At 40.3% G+C, this 19,010-nt stretch overlaps 1 protein-coding gene across 6 annotated transcripts in view; it reads left to right on the top strand.

Annotated features, from left to right (window-relative positions):
- Window positions 1-19,010, top strand: part of PPM1H (protein phosphatase, Mg2+/Mn2+ dependent 1H) — a 349,098-nt gene that overhangs the window by 85,029 nt on the left and 245,059 nt on the right. For all 6 annotated transcript variants that reach the window (XR_004439771.1, XR_004439770.1, XR_004439769.1 and 3 more), the window contains exon 3: window positions 17,939-18,104. Coding sequence is in view for 3 of the 6 variants with exons in the window: in XM_033221424.1 (XP_033077315.1) it covers window positions 17,939-18,104 (166 nt within the window). In the remaining 3 variants the exon portion in view is untranslated. The remainder of the gene's footprint in view (window positions 1-17,938; window positions 18,105-19,010) is intronic.

Here is a 19,010-nt window from a genome sequence, read left to right on the forward strand (position 1 = left end):
CTGAACAACACGGTGAAACCCTGTATCTACAAAAAGTATAGAAAAAAAATTAGCCAGGCATGGTGGTGCACATCAGTAGTCCCAGCTACTTGGAGGCTGATGGAAGAGGATTACTTGAGCCTGGGAGGTTTAGGCTGCAGTGAGCCATGATCACACCACTGCACTCCAGCCTGGGTGGCAGACTGAGACCCTATCTCAAAAAAATAAAAATAAAGTAAAAAATCGTTATTTAATTACTCTGTAAATTGCTATTTATAATTTCTAGAAACTTGTGACAGCATTTTAGAGCAGTTGTTTAACAGTGTCCCCTTTGGATTGGAGCTAAAATTTATGTAGAGGCATGGATACTGTTTCAAGTTTTTAACTTATTCATAGAAAGGAAGCAGACAAGTGAAATACTTCCCTGGAAACGAATACACTCCGTCTCAGACTTAGTGCATTTTATCACCTTAAAACTTTTCTTTCTCTGGGAGGGGAGAGTAGTTTAGTACTTTGAATTTTATAGTCCTTACCAGTGGCCACTGACAACCTCTTTGCCTATCTAGTGGGCACTTGAACTTTTCTTAGCACCTGGCACCTTTCCCTCTTGAAACCTCACACTTGGCTTGTATGATACCTACCAGTGAACCCTTGGTTTCCCTTCTAGATCTGAGAGCTGCTCAGCTTCCTTTCTCTGCTGCATAGGGTAGTGGGTGAATAGGCTTTGAAATCAGGTGGGATATTAGTCTGATTTTACCACCCAATAGCTATCTGACCCCAGGTTAGTCAGCTTTCTGGATTCAATTTTTATAGAATGGGACAGATAATACCTTCCCTATCTATATTGTTGTTGGGATGCTCAACTGAGACAATATACAATTAAATCACAAGTATTTACAAGTGTTATTTCAGTCCTTTTTCTTTCTAGTAAAAGTGTGTTGTAATTGATAATTTAGATAGTGTATCATTATCTTTGATATAAGAAGAGTTGTCCCAGATGGTTATTCACCTTCCAGGTTGGATGTGCTGAGCAATCCGGATGCCCTGTACCCCTTTGTATGGCAGCCACTTCCACCTTGGGAAACAAGCTTCCTGTGTGTCCCCTGCCCTCTCCCACCCTCTGTTACCATTTCTTTTTTATTCCCAACCATTTCCTAACAGGAATTCCATGTGAGGTAGTCTCTCATTCACCACTATTCCCACTCCCTTCCCCTGCAGCTAGTGACCTGCCAGTATTTTTCTTCCCAATCTTTTAGGAGTCCCCATTATCCTAGTCCCCAGTCACCCTTTCCCCACTCCCAGTGACTGCCCCCCAACCCCACCAGGTTTATGTTCCTATTACCATAATTCAATGCCTCACTAAGATCCCCTTTCCATCTCTAGGAGTCTCTTGAGCTTCTGTCTCTGGTAGTTCCAGCCACCACCAGTGGATTATAAACTAAGGGTATATCACGTACAATTCTCTAGCTCAGTGGAATGAGGCTGAGGATGCAGGGGAATTCCAGTGTTTGCTGAAATCAAAGCGACCATGATTCATCTAGGCCAGTGCAACTCAGTCCTCATCAGTAAACCCAAAGTGTCACCGCCACTTGGGAGCTTTTCTCAGATCCTACCTTAGATCTACTGAGTTTGAATCTCTGAGAGTGAGGCCCAAAAACTGATGTTTTAAGAAGTCCTTCAGATGACTCATAGGCACATGAAAATCTGAGAACCATTCTATACAACAGAGCTTGGAATTCTAAAGATAGCTTGCCATGGAAAGTGTCCTAGATTGCATTTGTAGACATTTAGTATTGTGTTTTATTAGGTTGTAGTTTCATAAAATTTTCTGGTAAGCCTGAATCTAACCATGATTTGGTGTTGGTTTTGGTTAATTCACATATCAAATTTATCAGTCATCTTATTCTTGAATCTTTGCACCTTAGTTATTTTAGGAATAAATTAATGAGTTAGGAACTATTTTGAAAATGTAGGATGTAAGAATTTTATGTATTTACTGATTAATTTATGCTTCATATCAATACAGAAAGGATATGTTGCAACCAGCATACAAAAATATACACAATTTGAAATGTAATGAAATGAAAATTAACCTCATGGTCCTTTTTATGAAGAAAAATTCTTCCTCCTGATTTCCTGTTATGCTTCTGGTTCCGCTATTAAAATTTATTCTCAGCCATTGAGAACCCATTTCTTACCATAGGCAGGATTCTGGAACAATGAGATCTATTTTAATCTCTAGATTAAAATGCAATAAGGAAGGTAAACAGTTACCTCATTTTGAGTCTGTGGAATTTCCAACAATTTCTGAGTCCTTCCGTATCCCAGGCCATGGGAGTGATGATTTGTTTTTTTTTCAGTTGCTAGATTTCTGAACAGCTCACTGTCTACTCTTGGTAAGCTTTAGTAATAGTTATCTATGTAAGTTTAACAGGTTTTTTTTTTAAATCCTTAAAATAAACCTTGATTTACTCAATTGATAATAAATCAAAGATATTCAGAGGATTAAATATGCCTGACCAGTGGCTGTCAGATGTTTACCTCACTGGCTTGCTCTGGTCATAACTAGCAAAAATGTGCTACTTCTCATTGTCTTTTACCTCTTAGCACAGGATGTTAGGTAAAGATCCTTGAGCTTGTGATACAAAGTTTAACCCCGGATTACAATTTCTCCCCTGAAGTCAACAAACCTTTCATCTAGTAGGTATTTGACTGCCTGCAGTATATCAGGCACTATGCTAATCTCTGAGGATACAAAATTGAATAAGATTCTACCCCTACCTTCAAGGCACTTACAGTTTAATAATAATAGTATAGTGAGGGTGTATTGCGAGTTGGGTGTTGTTAGACTCTAGCTTGCAATTGACAGCCATTCAAGGAGAATTTGCTAGAGGATATTGGGGTTACCCAGATATTCCAAAGACAAATGGGTCTTGGGAACACCTAGAACTAGGGACTCTGTTGAGATTCTATTTCCAATATGTACTCTTCTCACAAATATGTACTCTTCTCCTCTTTGTCCCTCCCTCTCTTCCCCCTCTTGCCTTCTGCTGCCTTTTTCTTTCTTTCATTTTCCATAGAAGGGCCCTAATTGGCTCAACTCAGAGATCAGGTGGCCATCCCTAGACCAGTCAACTCTGGCCATGGAAAAACCATATGAATGGGACAGAGGAGGGTGGCAAGGGAAGATGATGTCTAGGAGAAAGGGAGTCTGGGCAGATAAAAGCATGTCTCTGCCAGGTGTACGCACTTTACATTTATGCATTCTCTTAGTCCACACAGTAGCCCATTAACCTCCCCAAGACACATAACTAGCCGGCGGCAGAGCTAGTATACCAATCCAAGTTTCTGGTGATTTCCATACTAACAGCACTGTGCTACTTACTGGTTACACTGCAGTCTTTAAGAACAATAGGCCCAGTGCGGTGGCTCACGCCTGTAATTCCAGCACTTCAGGAGGCCAAGGGGGGCGGATCACGAGGTCAGGAGATCAAGACTATCCTGGCTAACACGGTGAAACCCCATCTCTACTAAAAATACAAAAAATCAGCCAGGCATGATGGCGGGTGCCTGTAGTCCCAGCTACCCGGGAGGCTGAGGCAGGAGAATGGCTTGAACCTGGGAGGCGGAGCTTGCAGTGAGCCGAGATCGCGCCACTGCACTCCAGCTTGGTGACAGAGTGAGACTCTGTCTCAAAAAAAAAAAAAAGGACAATAAAGTGCATGCAAAACAGCCTTAACAAACTGAATGCTGAAGGACAAGGGATGTTTGTCAGACAAGAGGAGGTTAGGTCATTGCAGAGGGTGGAAAAGGCATGTGAGAAGGAATCGTGGTATGTAGCAACTGGGTGCTTTTTGTAAACCACAAGCTGTTTGTTATGGCTAAGGATGAGGGGATGTGAGGAGACCAGATGGGGGAAGCTGAGGATATGCAGAGGGCCCGTCAGGAAGACACTGATGTGGTAAACTAAAAGTTAAAAAAAATTTTTTTTGAGGTGGAATCTTGCTCTGTCGCCCAGGTTAGAGTGCAGTGGAGCAATCTTGGCTCACTGCAACCTCCGCCTCCTGGGTTCAAGAGATTCTCCTGCCTCAGCCTCCTTAGTAGCTGAGACTACAGGTGCCTGCCACCATGCCCAGTTAATTTTTGTTTAGTAGAGACAGGGTTTTGCCATGTTGGTCAGACTGGTCTCAAACTCCTGACCTCAGATGATCTGCCTGCCTCGGCCTCCCAAAGTGCTGGGATTACAGGCATGAGCCACCGTGCCTGGCCCAAAAGTTTAAATTTTATCCTGAAATCTTCAGAGCCCATTTGGAGATATTTGAATGTGGGAGAGACACGGCCACGTTCACGGTTGAGAAAGGTCAGTCCGGCCATGCTGTGCAGGATTTACTAAGAAGAGACGACAGGTTAGGAGGTTTAAATATTGGTGCCTGCTGGATGTGACGAGGGCCTGAACAAGGCAGGGAATTGGGGATGTAAGTCATAGTTATGACTTAGACCTACAAGCTGAGAAGCTAGATGTAGGGAGAGTAGTAAGCTGGGAGGACAAGGATGCTACTTGGAATTTTTGGTCCACTAAGACATAGAACACCACAAGGAGCATCGTATTTGAGACAGAAAGGAGATGGCAGAAGGAAGGAGAAATGAGTATAGGGTTGGGCAGCTTGCATGTGTGCAACATGCAAATGCAGATATTCTAAAAGTATTTAGAAACCCAGGCCAGGCACCCCAGAGATCTGTACTGTAGATATGATTTCGGTAGTGCTTAGTGTTTGGATCTTAAATGAAGCCTTGGGAATAGAGAGGATCTCCCAGGGAAAGTTGCCTGGGGAGGAAGAACAGCAAGCCTCATTTGCAGCCCCAAGGTACAGCAGCACTTGAGGTTCCCTTGTACACCCCGTATTAAAGGTCTAGTTGGGGATAGGAAGCCAAGTCAATGAAATTTCCATTTTTACGGAGACTTGCCATACCTCAAATGTGGTTTACCAGGTGTCAGAGAATTACCTCAGCAAGAAGTACCACTCCGCTTTTCTAAAGCTGTGTTCCATGTAAATTAATTTTAGCTCTGAAAGAACTATAGATTTTATATTAACTACAGATGGAGGCAAGAAGAGGATGGAGGTATAGACTCAACAGTTGGAAAAGAAGCCTTAGGAACTTCTCATTCCTTGCAGAGGCCCTCAGAGTATCCCTGGGAGGTCATAAGCCAGCTTTTGGACATTTCTAGTGAAGGGAATTCCTACTTTTTGAGGTAACTCATTGCATGGCTGGGTAGCTTCAAACTGATAGTGTGAGAATTGCCTGTCTGCTACTTCCAAGTCCTGCTTAGACCTTTGGAATTTCCCCTCCTTTGCAATAGTCGTTTGATGTTGAAAAAGAGCCATCCTGACCCTCCAGGGCCTTCTTGGTCGGCTATAACTGTTAATAGGGTGAGAACTTGTAAGGCAGAAGCCAGAAGTGGAATTTGGAGGAAGAGGTACCCTAGGCTCTGACATCTATCAGCCACTTCTTTGCTGGAGAATGTTTAGGGGTCACTTTAACATATCCCACTCCCAAGCTCATTTCCTAGTAGAGATGCTTATAATTAATTTTTTTCTATTGAATGCAAAAATCAAATGAGGAGAAACTCCAAATATTGTAAGCTTGAAGAAATATGTAGGCAGGCTTAAAACACCTTCATTATTCTAGTCTCTCTCCCATGGGGTGTTATGGCAAAATGAGTTCATTTGTTTATTCATTCAAGTAACATTAATTGAATGCCTACTCCCTGCGGTGTGATTTGAGATAGGAAGAACACAACTGAAATAAACACACATTTTGGAACACATCTACCCTTGACTAACTGAAATATATTAATAGTCCACCTTGTCCTTTTTATTTAAGGATGATATTAAGCATCTAATTTAAAATAGCTTACATTCAGCGCATTTGTCTCCTTCAAATGTGAAATTAAATAATCCAAACTTAAAGCTGTTGGACCTTTAAGTTATCCTGAGCCTTGAGAGGAATGTGGCTATGTAGCCTGAGTCATGTAGCATGCAGTTGCAATTTCTGCTCTTTCCTGTAAATGATGAGCAACGAAGAAGCAGCATCAGAGATAAGACACACCCCTTGCCCCTCAGAACATTATTCCTTCTCAGGAATGCTAAAGCAATCTTCCTTGGAATGTAGCAATCCATACTAAGCAAATCACTGTAATGTTACATACGGGCTTTGTACAGAAAGTGCTGAACCCCGCTAAAACTGTTTCTGCCTATATAAGTGAAACCTTAGCTTCCCCACTTTGGAACACCAACCCCATCCATTTGGAGTGTGTGCTGCCCAGGTGGTTATCCTTAAGCTTTGCCCTGCACTGGAATAAACTAGATGCTTAATCATAATTTCTGAATCTCATTATTTAAGGTTGACAAAGGCCATAGCAAAGTCCTATTGTACTTTCTAGCTTTCTTAGGGTAGAGAAATCGGTTTGCCTAAAATGAAACTCAGATTGGTTATTCTGAGATCTCAAGGGCTAAATTAGCATGTTCTTTCCCTTGTAAATTAGGGAGACTTGGATTGTTGACTGAGCTTTGCCCTGGGTCTGGGGACAAAGGTAAAAATATTTGATCAGATAACAACTGGTTTTCAAAGGGCTACTTGATGTATTGTTCAGTCTTTAATCTGGTAACAAACGTTCTCTGCAGGTTAATTAACACAAGGGTAGAGATTTTTCAAAGCAGATTGTTTTCACTTAAAGTACTTCAAAAAAAAAAAAATAAAGACTGAAGTAGCAAGGGGAAAATTATCACTTTTAATGTACATTTGCAGTAATACTGTGCTTGCCTTGAAAAAAATATACTGAAGTGCTGAAACCATGTGACATGTCACAATTCCTTCTTGTGTTACCTGTGTTTTATTTATAGTCTGTTGTGCAACTAATTGCCAGATTATCATATGTGTGAGCACAGCACATAATGTAAAACCTCAGTTGCTATAAGAAAATATCAGAATGTCTCGCCTAGGACCTTTACCTACATAAATCACCATGCATATGACATTGATGGGGCCAATAAAACGAGGATAAAAACAACACCTTTCTCATGTTTACAGTTAAAAGCATTAAGTTGTTAAGTATAAAACACTTGTGGGGTTTTTTTGTTTGTTTGTTTTTTGTTTCTTTTTTGAGACAGATTCTCGCAACTATTGCCCAGGCTGGAGTGCAGTGGCGCCATCTCACTGCAACCTCCATCTCCCAGGTTCAAGCAATTCTCGTGCCTCAGCCTCCCAAGTAGCTGGGACTACAGGCACGCACCGCCATGCCTGATTAATTTTAGTATTTTTAGTAGAAACAGGGTTTCGCCATGTTGGTCAGACTAGTCTCAAACTCCTGACCTCAAGCGATCCACCTGCCTCAGTCTCCCAAAGTGCTGAAATTACAAGCGTGAGCCACCGTGCCCAGCCTATGAAACACTTTTAGCATTTCTTTTTTTTACAACAGACAGCTACCATATGAGAAAAATACTGTTCATTATCCCCATCTTATGAGAAACTGAGGCACAGGGAAATAACTTGCCAAAAGTCGTGCAGCTACCTACTTGCAGATCCAGGATTCAAACCTAGGGAGTCTGGTTCCAGAGTCTCTCTGCTCTTTAAAGCTATACGAGACTGCGTCTCGAATTTCTAGCAGAGAAAAACCTGTCTACCTGTCCCTCTCATGTTTCCTGCTCTACTGTATGTTTAGGTGGAGTGGCCTCTTATGTGAAGGTGGATAGCACCTTTCTAAAGATAACTTCCAAGTTAGGGCTTAAAACCTTCCTTACTACATAACAGTCCCCTTCTGTATAACTTTATTTCTCTTGTATTACTTTAAGGTTTAAAAGGAAAATACCAGAGGCCTATATAGTCCAATACTTTATCCAGCAATAAGGAGAAAGCCTAGGTGGTGTCTGGGATTTTTGAGGATCTGTCAATTAAAAATGTATATGTTTTATATGAAGTTGTTGAGATTAGAATACTTCTGTCTTTTGGTTTCATATTTTATTAGTTTCAGGCTTTTTAAAGTTTGGGTTTTTAAATTACACATTTGAAACTGACTTTCAAAAAAATTTTTTTTTGTTTAAATTACACATTTGAAACTGACTTCAAAAAAATTTTTTGTTTAAAAACAATTCTCACATTGCTGATAGTACTGATATAGCTGGTAAATAAAACAAAATCTGATCTTTAGAAAAGCAGTACTTTGCTTTTTTTTCCTTAATCACCAACAGATGCAAATAGCTATATACAAGTGATATTGTTCTAAACCTGCAAAAAGCGTTTTTCTGCTTTATGTTAGGCAAAACTTCAACACTTCGATCTTATTTGGATTGGCCTTTATTTTGATTTCACTTGGCTCCAACAGAGCGGCACTGGGGCCTTGTACGGGAGTTGTTCCAGCATCTGACAGAGCACAGACTTCCTTATTTAAATAAGGAAGTTGGACATTGGTGGTATTAATGGTTTTGCCAAGAGGACCCGGAGGATTACTGAAAGGAAATACACAAAGATGACTTTCTGATTTTCATTTTTACTATGTTAAATGTTCATTTCTAAACAACCACTGTGAAGAAGAAAATGCTGATATTTATGTGGGGAAATCTATGAGGCAACATTTTATCTTTTGATCTTTATGCTTGTTTTTTCATTCTCATTTAATCATATTGGTGAGGGGGATAGAAGTTACTGATGGCCTCCAAATGGTAGAGCAAAGTGTATCCACAGCTAATGTTACTAATAATGCCAAAATGCATGTTAAGTTCTACCCCTACCCTGTATCTCTCTCTTTTGCTTCACTTACGTATTACGTGTAACCACATGAAATTGTCAGCATTCAACTGTTTTTGATCTGCAAAAACAATTTCAGATAATTCAACCTAATAAGTTCAAGGATCAGCACACATTTTCTGTAAAGACCCAAATAGTAAATAATTTAGGTTTTGTGAGCCAGATAGTCCCTGTTGCAACTACTAATAACTCTGCCATTATAGTATGAAAACCACAAGAGACAATATGTAAATGAGTGAATGTGGCTGTGTTCCAGCAAAACTTTATGGACACTGAAATTTGAATTTTACATAATGTTGGCATGAAATATTCTTTTTTTTTCCTCCCAACTACTTAAAATATAAGAATCATTCTTAACTTGCAGGCTGTGTAAAAACAGTGTCCAGCTTTGGCCCATGGGCGATAGTTTGCCAGTCACTGTTTAAGTTGAACTTGGCAGCTACTGACTTTGAAATTTCTGGTACCTTGAACTCTCTGTTCATTGACCTAAAACCAATTGCATTATCTCACCCCTCAGAACTCCCCACCACCAAGACTTGTTTCACTGTCTCACCTCCCTTCATTTATCAGTGGCACCCCATTCTGCCATTTTGGAAACATGGGATTCATCCTCTTTTCTCTCTTCTCTATAACCAATGTCCAACAGGTTTTATGGGGCTTCTCGGTTCATTCGCCTCCTCTCTTCCTGTCCACCGAGAGCCATTGTTTGGTTCACAACCTCTTTGTCAGTAGGACTATTGTAAGAGACCCTGAGTTCTTCCTTTGTCATTTGTCTTCTAGAGCCCATCTTCTACTAAGCCACAAGTGTTATTTTTCTAGAGTAACTGTGATCACATCAGTCCCTAGTTTAAACAATCTTAGATTTCTTCCATTGGTTATAAGCTGAACAGAATAAAGCTCCTATAGAATTTTGTGGTCTAATTCTGATGTAGCTCCCTCAGCAAGCCAATACTTAGTTAGGTTACACCCTACACCTCTTTATAAACTTCTCAACACCTTCTGTTTTCACAGGCTGTTCCTCTGCTAGGAGAGCCTTTCCTTACCTTTTCTCTGAGTGTTGATTTCCTCCATTCCATAACACTGAGTTCAGACGCCTCTTCATCTGTGATACTTTCCCCGACTCTTCTTTTGTTGACTTGTCTCCTCTGTGTTCTCAGATCCCTTGCGACATAGGCCTTGAGTATGTCATCAATTCAAGCAAATTGTAGCTTTTGTGAGAAGGGCCAATGGACTAAATGTTTGCATCTCCCATCCCCAATGCATATGTTGAAATCCTCACCCCCAGTGTGATGGTTTTTGGAGGTGGGGCCTTTGTAAATTGATTATGTCATGAGGATGGAGCCCTCATGAATGGGATTAGTGCTTTTAGAAAAGAGGCCCCAAAGAACTGCTTTGTCTCTTCTGCCATGTGAGGTCACAGTGAGAACACAACCATCTATGAACCAGAAAGGGGGTCCTCACCAGACACAAAAACTTGCTGATATCTTGAACTTGGATTTCTCAGCCTCCAAAACTGTGAGAAATTTATAACCCACCCAGTTTATGGTGTGTGTGTGTGTGTGTGTGTGTGTGTGTGTCTCTCTCTCTCTCTCTCTCTCTCTCTCTCTCTCTCCCTCCCTCCCTCCCTCCCTCCCTCATAGATATAGAGGGAGAGAGAGAGACAGGGTCTCATTCTGTCATCCAGACTAGAATACAGTGGTACAATCATAGTTCACTGCAGCCTCCAATTTCTCCTGGGCTCAAGCAATCCTTTCACCTCAGCCTCTCAAGTAGCTGGGACTACAGGCACGTGCCACCACATTGGGTGTGTTTGTTTTTTTTTTGTAGAAACAGGATCTCACCATGTTGACCAGACTGGTCTCGAACTCCTGGCCTCAAATGATCCTCCTGCTTTGGCCTCCCAAAGTGCTGGGATTACAATCATGAGTGGTATTTTGTGTCAGAAACCCAGAAGGACTAAAACTAACATAAATGACTGTAGGCTTTTTGAGAGTAGAGAGCATCTCCTTGCCATCTTGACTTATCCCTATTATTATACAATAAATATTTTTAAAATTATTGTAATCAACATATACTATGTATCTTTTTTTTTTTATTTACTCATAAAGTCACAGAGATCTTATTGCAAGATTACAGATTCAAATGCCCATGAGGCCAGGCTGGTCACTTCAATGACAAAAGTGGACAGAGTAAGATCTGAGGTAAATTGGCAAGGACATGTCCTATCTTGTGGAGGGGCAGCCTCTCCTCAGGTCCAGCTGATTATAGTCACTCAAGAATGTGACATCTGTAGCTGGATGTATTAATTTTCAAAAGAAATTGGAAAATTAAGATTTTAATGTAAATATCCCAATTTTAAAATATTGGCAACTAATTTATGTTTTAATGAACACTTTGTGGACAAAAATTTTTAAATACCAATCTGACTGTGGGCTGAATGTGGCTCTTGAGACCGCAGTTTGCAACCCCTCATTGGTCACTGCTCTTAGCCACAGACAGAGCCTGGGAGCCAGAAGGTCTAAGACAGAAGGACCTCTTCCTAGCCTGTGTTTATTCTGCCTTCACATGCGGCGTCCTCCACAAGATGGCACTTAGACTGCCCGGCCATGCTACCATACAAGTCATGAGATGTTACTCAGCCACCTTCAAAAATGTGAAAGCCAGACATCACAGCAAATTCATTTTATACCATCCTTTCTCCTCCCTGGTCACAGACTGTGAACAGGCTGAGATGATCTCCTGTCCCCCTGCCACCTGGGCCAGGTGAAACCCTCTGGGAGAAGTTGTTATTCTTGATGGATGTTCTGACTGGCCATCCAGCTGGATTTGCTGATGGCTGTTATCAAATGTTTAGGTTCCTGGTCAGAGCTGTGGTTTCTCAGTACCCCAAGAATGAGAGGTTATTACTGCAGCTAGGAATTAAGTTGTCCTTATTTTCCAGCCCATCTGCATGGCCAGTAACCACTTGAGAGGACCACATGAGTGAGACGTTGCCCAAGAGGTAACCTGGAAAAGAGAATTTTCATAATTGATAGCTTTATTTGGTCTTCCATAAGTTATTCATTCTCCCCCCCCCACACACACACACATACACACTGTATTTTACTGTCTACCTCCTAGTTATATATAAATCTCACTTCACCTGATGGCCATCATGAGACAGCTCTCCTTAAACATTTGTCAATACTGTCTGCTAACCAGTATGAACTCTTAATGTAAACTTTTTAGCCTAAACTGTCAAGGCCTTGATATTTCCTTGAAAGCAAAGCAAGACAATAACCACAAAACAGGACTCTCTATTTGGCCTTTTTCTGTGGTCCTGAGACCTGTGTTTCTGAGTCCAGGAGCCTGGGGGCCCAGCGCTGATGTGCGTGGGCAGACCTGGGCGGGAATCTGGAAGCAGCATGGTCAGAACCATGTGGGTACTCGCCTGTGTACAGAGCACGTGGCTTGAGAAGAGGACTCAGAGGAGGTCCCTGTTCTGGGAAGTCTCATTCCTTGTCCCCGTAGGCTCTGGATGTCTGGCCATGTGTTCCTGACGGAGGCAGAGGGATGCTGATGGAAAGGGGGAGGAAGGAGGAGATTCTCCTCTAACTCACATGGCTGGATAACATCCCTGGGTCCTGACAGAAGAGGCAGCTAGCTTTGCATTTGGTGTATTATTATTAAATAACATATTTTGAGTGCTTACTATATACCAGGCACTCATCAAATATTTTTCATGCTAGAGCATTTAATTCTCACAACTCTTTTCTGATGGGAAGTGACTATTCTTATTTTAGGGGAAAAATGTACCTTGCCCAAGAACACATAGCTAGAGCTAGTAATTAACAGAGACCAAGTTTGAATTAGGTCTCTCTGACCATAGTCCCTGTGTCTGCCTTCTGCACTATGCTGAGTGACTTATGGTGGGGAGAGAGGGGGGTCGGTGTTGAATGACTTTGCCACCTGTGAAGTATTTAGCACCATACGTGCCGCATGGGAAACCATCAAAAAATGTCTAATCTGTCCTTTGTTGGTTGGCTATCTTCTGTAAATCTGTTGAAAATGGTTCTGGGGCCAGTGGCCTTTGTGACAGGACTCACTACATGCGAATACTTGAGGTACTTACTTTGTGTTTAGTGATAGGGATGCTTTCATCAGGTCAGTGTCCTTGAAGTCAGGTTTATAACAGTCGCATGTAAAAGCAAAACTTTTCTGCTGAAATTGAGATGGTGATGATTACAAAATAAATTGACTAGAGTATTTCACAAATAGAAGACAAATGAGTGTTCCAAGTGTATCATGGTAACACAGAATGAATTGTTTGCTCTTTTTAAGTAGATTCTGCTATTGTTACGATCTCAGTGCATGTTCATGCCTGAGATTTAGGTTATAATTTCAAGGTGTATCTGATACACATACAGGATTTTTTACTTTCAAGTTTGTAAAGGTCTGTGTTTACCTATTTTTACAAAGGGAAAAATTTTAGGAGTTTTGGTTCAATTGAAGGTAGGCTGGTAGGTTAAAGCAGTACATAAATAAATTTAACTTTGCCACGTGTCTCTCCCAGAGCAGATGTGTCTTGTTGTTCTTCTAAGAATTGAATAAACTGGGTATAAAATTTCCATATTGAGGAGACAGTAGCTCTGCTTCCCCTTTCAACTTATAACATTTTTCCTACTTGAATTTAAACCTAACTTCAAAATTAACCATGTCTTTAATTGTGATGACTAAAACCCCCTTCCCCAGCGCGCGCGCGCGCGCGCGCGCACACACACACACACACACACACACACACACACACAATCTTAGTAAGTCATAGAATTTAATCCATGAAGTACAGCTAAGGAACTGAGATTTGCAAAAGTTAAGTAACTTGACCAAACAACTCTGCCAGTCACTAGCTGTGACTTCATTTAAAAAGGGAGTAACAGTGGCAGATACCTTATAGAGTTGACAAGAGGATGAAATGAGCTAATTACTTTCTACAAAATACTAACAGCAGTCTCTGGCTCATACATAGTTCTCAACAAATATGGGATACTGTTATCCACATCTGGGAAGTAGCAGAGTTGATTTCTGTCAGATTCATTCATTCAGTAAACATTTGTTGGGTACCTGCTTTGTGCTGTATTCTAGGGAGATAGTTTTTGTTAAGAACCACCATGACTTATTACCTCCAGTTTAATTTCCAGAAAAATACTTTCCCTCTTTGTAAACTGGAAAATAATGTGACCGAAAGTATGATGATTCATGGTCCACCAGCATTTTTTTAAAGGCTTCAAAATGAGCAAGTATTGTTTAGGCCAACAATGTAGATAGTATAGTCATCTTTCCTGTTGACCTCAAGGTGGCACAGACTTTGTGCCGGAGCATACAGCAAGGGAGTGGTGCCCCTGGTCCACCTGCTTGCCTTTAAGGAAACTGTTGAATTTGTTAACAGCATGGTGCTCCTCAGCTTGCGAAACAAAGTTTTTCTCAATTACTTTTTATAAAATTAAAGATTTTGTTTACATTTAGTAAACAAAGCATTTACCTTTGAAGTACAAAATAAAATATTTAAGTTGATACTGGTCAAACTTGTTAGAGCCAAATGAGATTGAGAAGAATTAGGCCTTTCTACTAAAGCTGTGTGAAGTAGGGAAGTCGAAATAATATAAAATAGGGAATAAGAGTCGTGGGGTTTTGTTTGTTTTTTTGTTTTTTTGAACAACAACGAAAAAAAACAGTGACTTTAAATTGATATTTAAAATTTAATATTTAAATTAGTATTTTATCATCTGAATGGTAATCAGGTTTCTGACAAAACAGGCTTACAGAGCTGGGACTGCCATCTTCTCATTCGATTGACATTTCTGACTGATACTTCACTAGTGCTATTCATAAGCTATGTTCAACATGAAATGGCAAAGTAAGGGCACCAGTAATTGTTCTTTCACAGCTCTCTGGGTTTGAGTCATTGCAGGACAGACCTCTGAACCAAGCACCAACAAGAATAGATGCACAATAGGAAAATAAAACCGGAGAGCTGAAGCAGAAAGCTCTCAGAACTCAAAAGTGTGTTCACATTTAGCTGTGTGACCTTGCGCCATTCACAGTCTTCCAGGTCACTGATTTCTCATATGCATGCAATGAAGTTTCTAAGACCTTTTGCTGAAGTTAGGTCAACTTTGGAGTTTAGCAACCACTGAGAGAAAGATGAGAGACAAAGCACGTTAAGGGGACAGGAATTCGTGATTTATGTAATTATAGTAGCTTTGTTGTCTGTTGGAAATGGCAGTGGTGGATGAGTCAGCCTGGCATGTAGCTATTGGAGATCAGCAATGCTTTTTTGGTTCAAAAAACAGAACCAAAAGGAAACAACACCTTTCTACAGCCCAAGATTAGGTGCCAGTGGTCAGAGTGATGCCAAGTTCTGGAAATAGCAGCCAGGATCTTATATGGATGACAGTATGGAGGGATGGTTGTCATGAACAGGTTTTCCCAGCTGAACCTCCACTTGAGCTTTCCCCAGGGAAGGTGCTCATTTGGGACACCACGGTGGTATAACATCACCCAGTAAACAATCCACCCCAAACATGTTGCTTGGGAAGTCACCACCAGTGACTGAGAGGAGACAGGTGGTATTTCGGACCTCCTTCCTCTGCCTGGTTTGGTTTTCTGAGGAGAGATGTAAAAGGGATGTTCCAGATGAATGCATGTTCTGTACTATGAGCTTCCGCAGCAGGCCCCCTAGTGACTTAGCCTGGACAGCATTAGCTTCTCTAGGGACAGGCAGATTTGAGCCACTTTCCTCTTTCCTGGGCCTTTTTCCTAGACTCCTCCAATAGCCAGAGATGCTGGGAAAGAATTCCCCTTCCTCTCAGGCCTGGACCAGACCTTGCCTGATTTGTTTACTCTATGCTTCCCCACAGTCCAGCTCAGCCTGTCATAGACTGATGTCCCCAGGGCACAATAGGAAGAGGTTGGGTTAGGGGTCAAGATAGGCTCATTCTGAACACCATCTGTGCCACTTCCTGGCTGTGGAGCTTGGGTTAAGTTACTTAGCTCAGGCAGTAAAGGTAGAATTAATCACCATCACACAGGTAGCCTCATTATGTCCTTAAATATTTACATTTTATCCTTAAGCCATATGAAAATGTCTTTCCTTAGAGGAGAGACAGTGAAGGTGGGGCAAGAAAATAGACATCGAATCCTCCCTTTCCCCACTGCTCAGCCCCTGAGAGCGTATGATAAGCACCCGAGGCCAATTTGACCTCAGATCAGCAAGGATGCCCACCTCCTTACACAAGCCCCAGGACAACAATTGTCAAACTTTTTAAGCAACAGTCTACTTCAAGACAAATCTCGGGAAACACTGTCATATGTGAAATGAGTAAACATAGGCTTTTGTTTATAAAAATAGTATTAAGTTGAAATTCATAGTAAACCTGATAGGACCAGTGAAGCAATTTTGATTAATACAGAAATTTGAAATTGAGGAAATAGATGACTGATAAGATCTTTTTGTTAGAACTTTCAGATGAGTAATTGCAAATAGTAATTAAAAAAATAATTCTCCTTCCAATCAATGATATGGTCAATTGAAAAGATAGATGGTTTAATATGCTAAAGCCACCCAGAAAATGTCAACTTGCATTTATTTGATCACATGTACAGATGGGAATGAGCTTTTAAATTATTGCATTTTTTAAAATGTGTATACATTTTAAAAATAAAGAAAATGTTAAAGTGTCTGAAACACCTCCATAGAGTTCCAGAGTTTGGCAGAAGCGTGCTTGAAACACGCTCGCTTAGATCTTGTGGCACTCCAATCTCAATTTGCTTTCCATTTCCTATTTGGTTGTGGCATGTGTGTGTTGGCTTATGGAAATTGATACCGTTTTTAGTACTAAAAGCTATTTGATGTAAGAACTGTTGAAATTTGAATAAGGTCAGGAGTCTGGGAGAGAGTATTGTATCAATGTCATTTTCTCAGTTTTGATATTGCACTGTCTTATATAAGATGTGACCGTTTGGGGAATTTGTCAAAAGATACATGGGACGCTGTACATTTTTGCAATTTACTCTGAGCCTATAATTATTGTAGAATGAAAAGGTTTTTAAAAAGTCATTTGAAAATAATGATTTTAACTGTTAAGAGGCTGTGCAACTCAATTAATAGAGCAGTGTACACACCACACTTATAGAGGGAATTTTTATTTAGCTTACCTTAAAAAGAAAAAACAAACACCTTTTCTTTCCTTGCTACTGAGTTCCATAAACTCCACACTCACTCTGTCAGGACTGTGACACTGTTGAAGCTTTAGAAAGGAAACGCAGCCAGTGGCAGATCAAGGAGAAGTCTTTAAGGAAATCTGTTTTAGCTGCTGCTTAATTACTTAAGAAGACAGCGGTGCGGAAACCCAAGAATTGAGTCTATAGTCACCTGATAGAGAAAAAGGTGCATGAATGATGCAGCATGTTTTCCTGAAGCATTTCTATGCTTAAAACATTTAGTAATCCAAGCAAAGCAGTGTCAACGTGCCTTATTATTATGTGTCTTGGAGTCCAAATCAGAGTGCCTATTGCCCAGTGTGATGAGTATTATTCTACATGAAAAAAGACAAAGTTAAAATAGTTTTAAAAGAGTAAACCTTTGATTCCTTTGCTTGCCTTTGTGTAAAACAAAAATGGGTATGGCAGTAGTAGTAAAATATGGTTCTCTGTTCTCTTGGATTTTTACGACATGCTGTAAATTACTGCCATGTACCTTGATAAGATTGATGGTGCTTTTGCTGTTTATCACTTGGAGAAGTGAAACAGAATTCCCTGAGCCAGATTATCTGTCTTCATTGTAATTGCCGAAACATTTGGGCCCCTTAACCTGAAAGAGTGATTGCCTCATGTGTTTTGACTAAAATGGATTAGTGTAGTTGATCACATCTATCAGACACCTGCCGGTGAACAGGTCTCAAAACAACTTCTTTAGTAAATATTTTAATGTGTGCTAACATAATGCCATTAAAAGAATTTCATTTATTTGGGAACATAAAATACCAAGACCATAATGTTCTTTGCATTAAGCAGGGCTGTAGTTCTGGGCCAGTTGTAGAGACTGTCTTGGCTGACCCTTGACAAGGGACTGTGCCCTCAGCTTTATCCATCTGACCAGCTTTTCTGGCTTCTTCTCCAGGGTTATCAATGCCGGGAAGAGCACACACAATGAAGACCAAGCTAGCTGTGAGGTGCTCACTGTGAAGAAGAAGGCAGGGGCTATGACCTCAACCCCAAACAGGAACTCATCCAAGAGACGGTCCTCCCTTCCCAATGGGGAAGGGCTGCAGCTGAAGGAGAACTCGGTAAGACCTTTCTTGCTCCTTGATTTTGAGGTGAGAGGAATGGCACACACTTTGGTCCCAATGGAAGACATTAGGGCTTCACCTAAGTCTGGAATGGAAGTGAGAAAGCAGTGTCCCCAGAGTTACTGGGGTAGTGGGCCTGTAGTCACGGCGTCACACATACCAAGCTGAAGGCGACACACGTATGACCAGCTTGTGGTTAGGTTTTTAACACAAAGTAAATGAAATACCTGCACCATATGTATCTAGCTCTTGTTATAATAATTTATATATATAATTTGTATATACAATTTATATATAATATATATTAATATATAATTATATATAAATAATATATATAATTATATATAATTATATTAATATATAATTATATATAATTTATATAATTATATATAATATATATTATTATATATAATTTATATAATTATATATAATTATATATAATTATATATAATATATATTTATATATAATTATATATAAATAATATATATAATTATATTAATATATAATTATATATAATTATATATAATATATATAATTATATATAATTATATATAAATATAATGTTTGATGGTTTCAGAGGAGCCACTTCTAGGTCTTTGTAAGGAAATAGTCCAAAAGCCTCTCATGAGAGATGGAAGTAACTCTGGCTGTTGCTTTGAGCCCTGCCATGACTCTGCCCCTTTCTCCTCCTTGCTTGCCCATGATAGTTGTCCATTTGCAGCCCGTGGCTGATGTTCTTCCAAATAAATATCTATTTCAATTGGCCCAAAACTCTTGCAGCCCATGGGTTGGCCTTGCAGACTGAACAATGTTGAAAAACCACAAAATATTTTTCCTGTCTCCAGTTTCTGGAGAATAAAGCAGACATATCCTCAGAAAGCTCTGAAGAAGCTCTCAGCAAA

This window comes from Trachypithecus francoisi, unplaced genomic scaffold (genome assembly GCF_009764315.1).
Source record: "Trachypithecus francoisi isolate TF-2019V2 unplaced genomic scaffold, Tfra_2.0 Lachesis_group11, whole genome shotgun sequence".
In the NCBI taxonomy this organism is placed as follows: Eukaryota; Metazoa; Chordata; class Mammalia; order Primates; family Cercopithecidae; genus Trachypithecus; species Trachypithecus francoisi.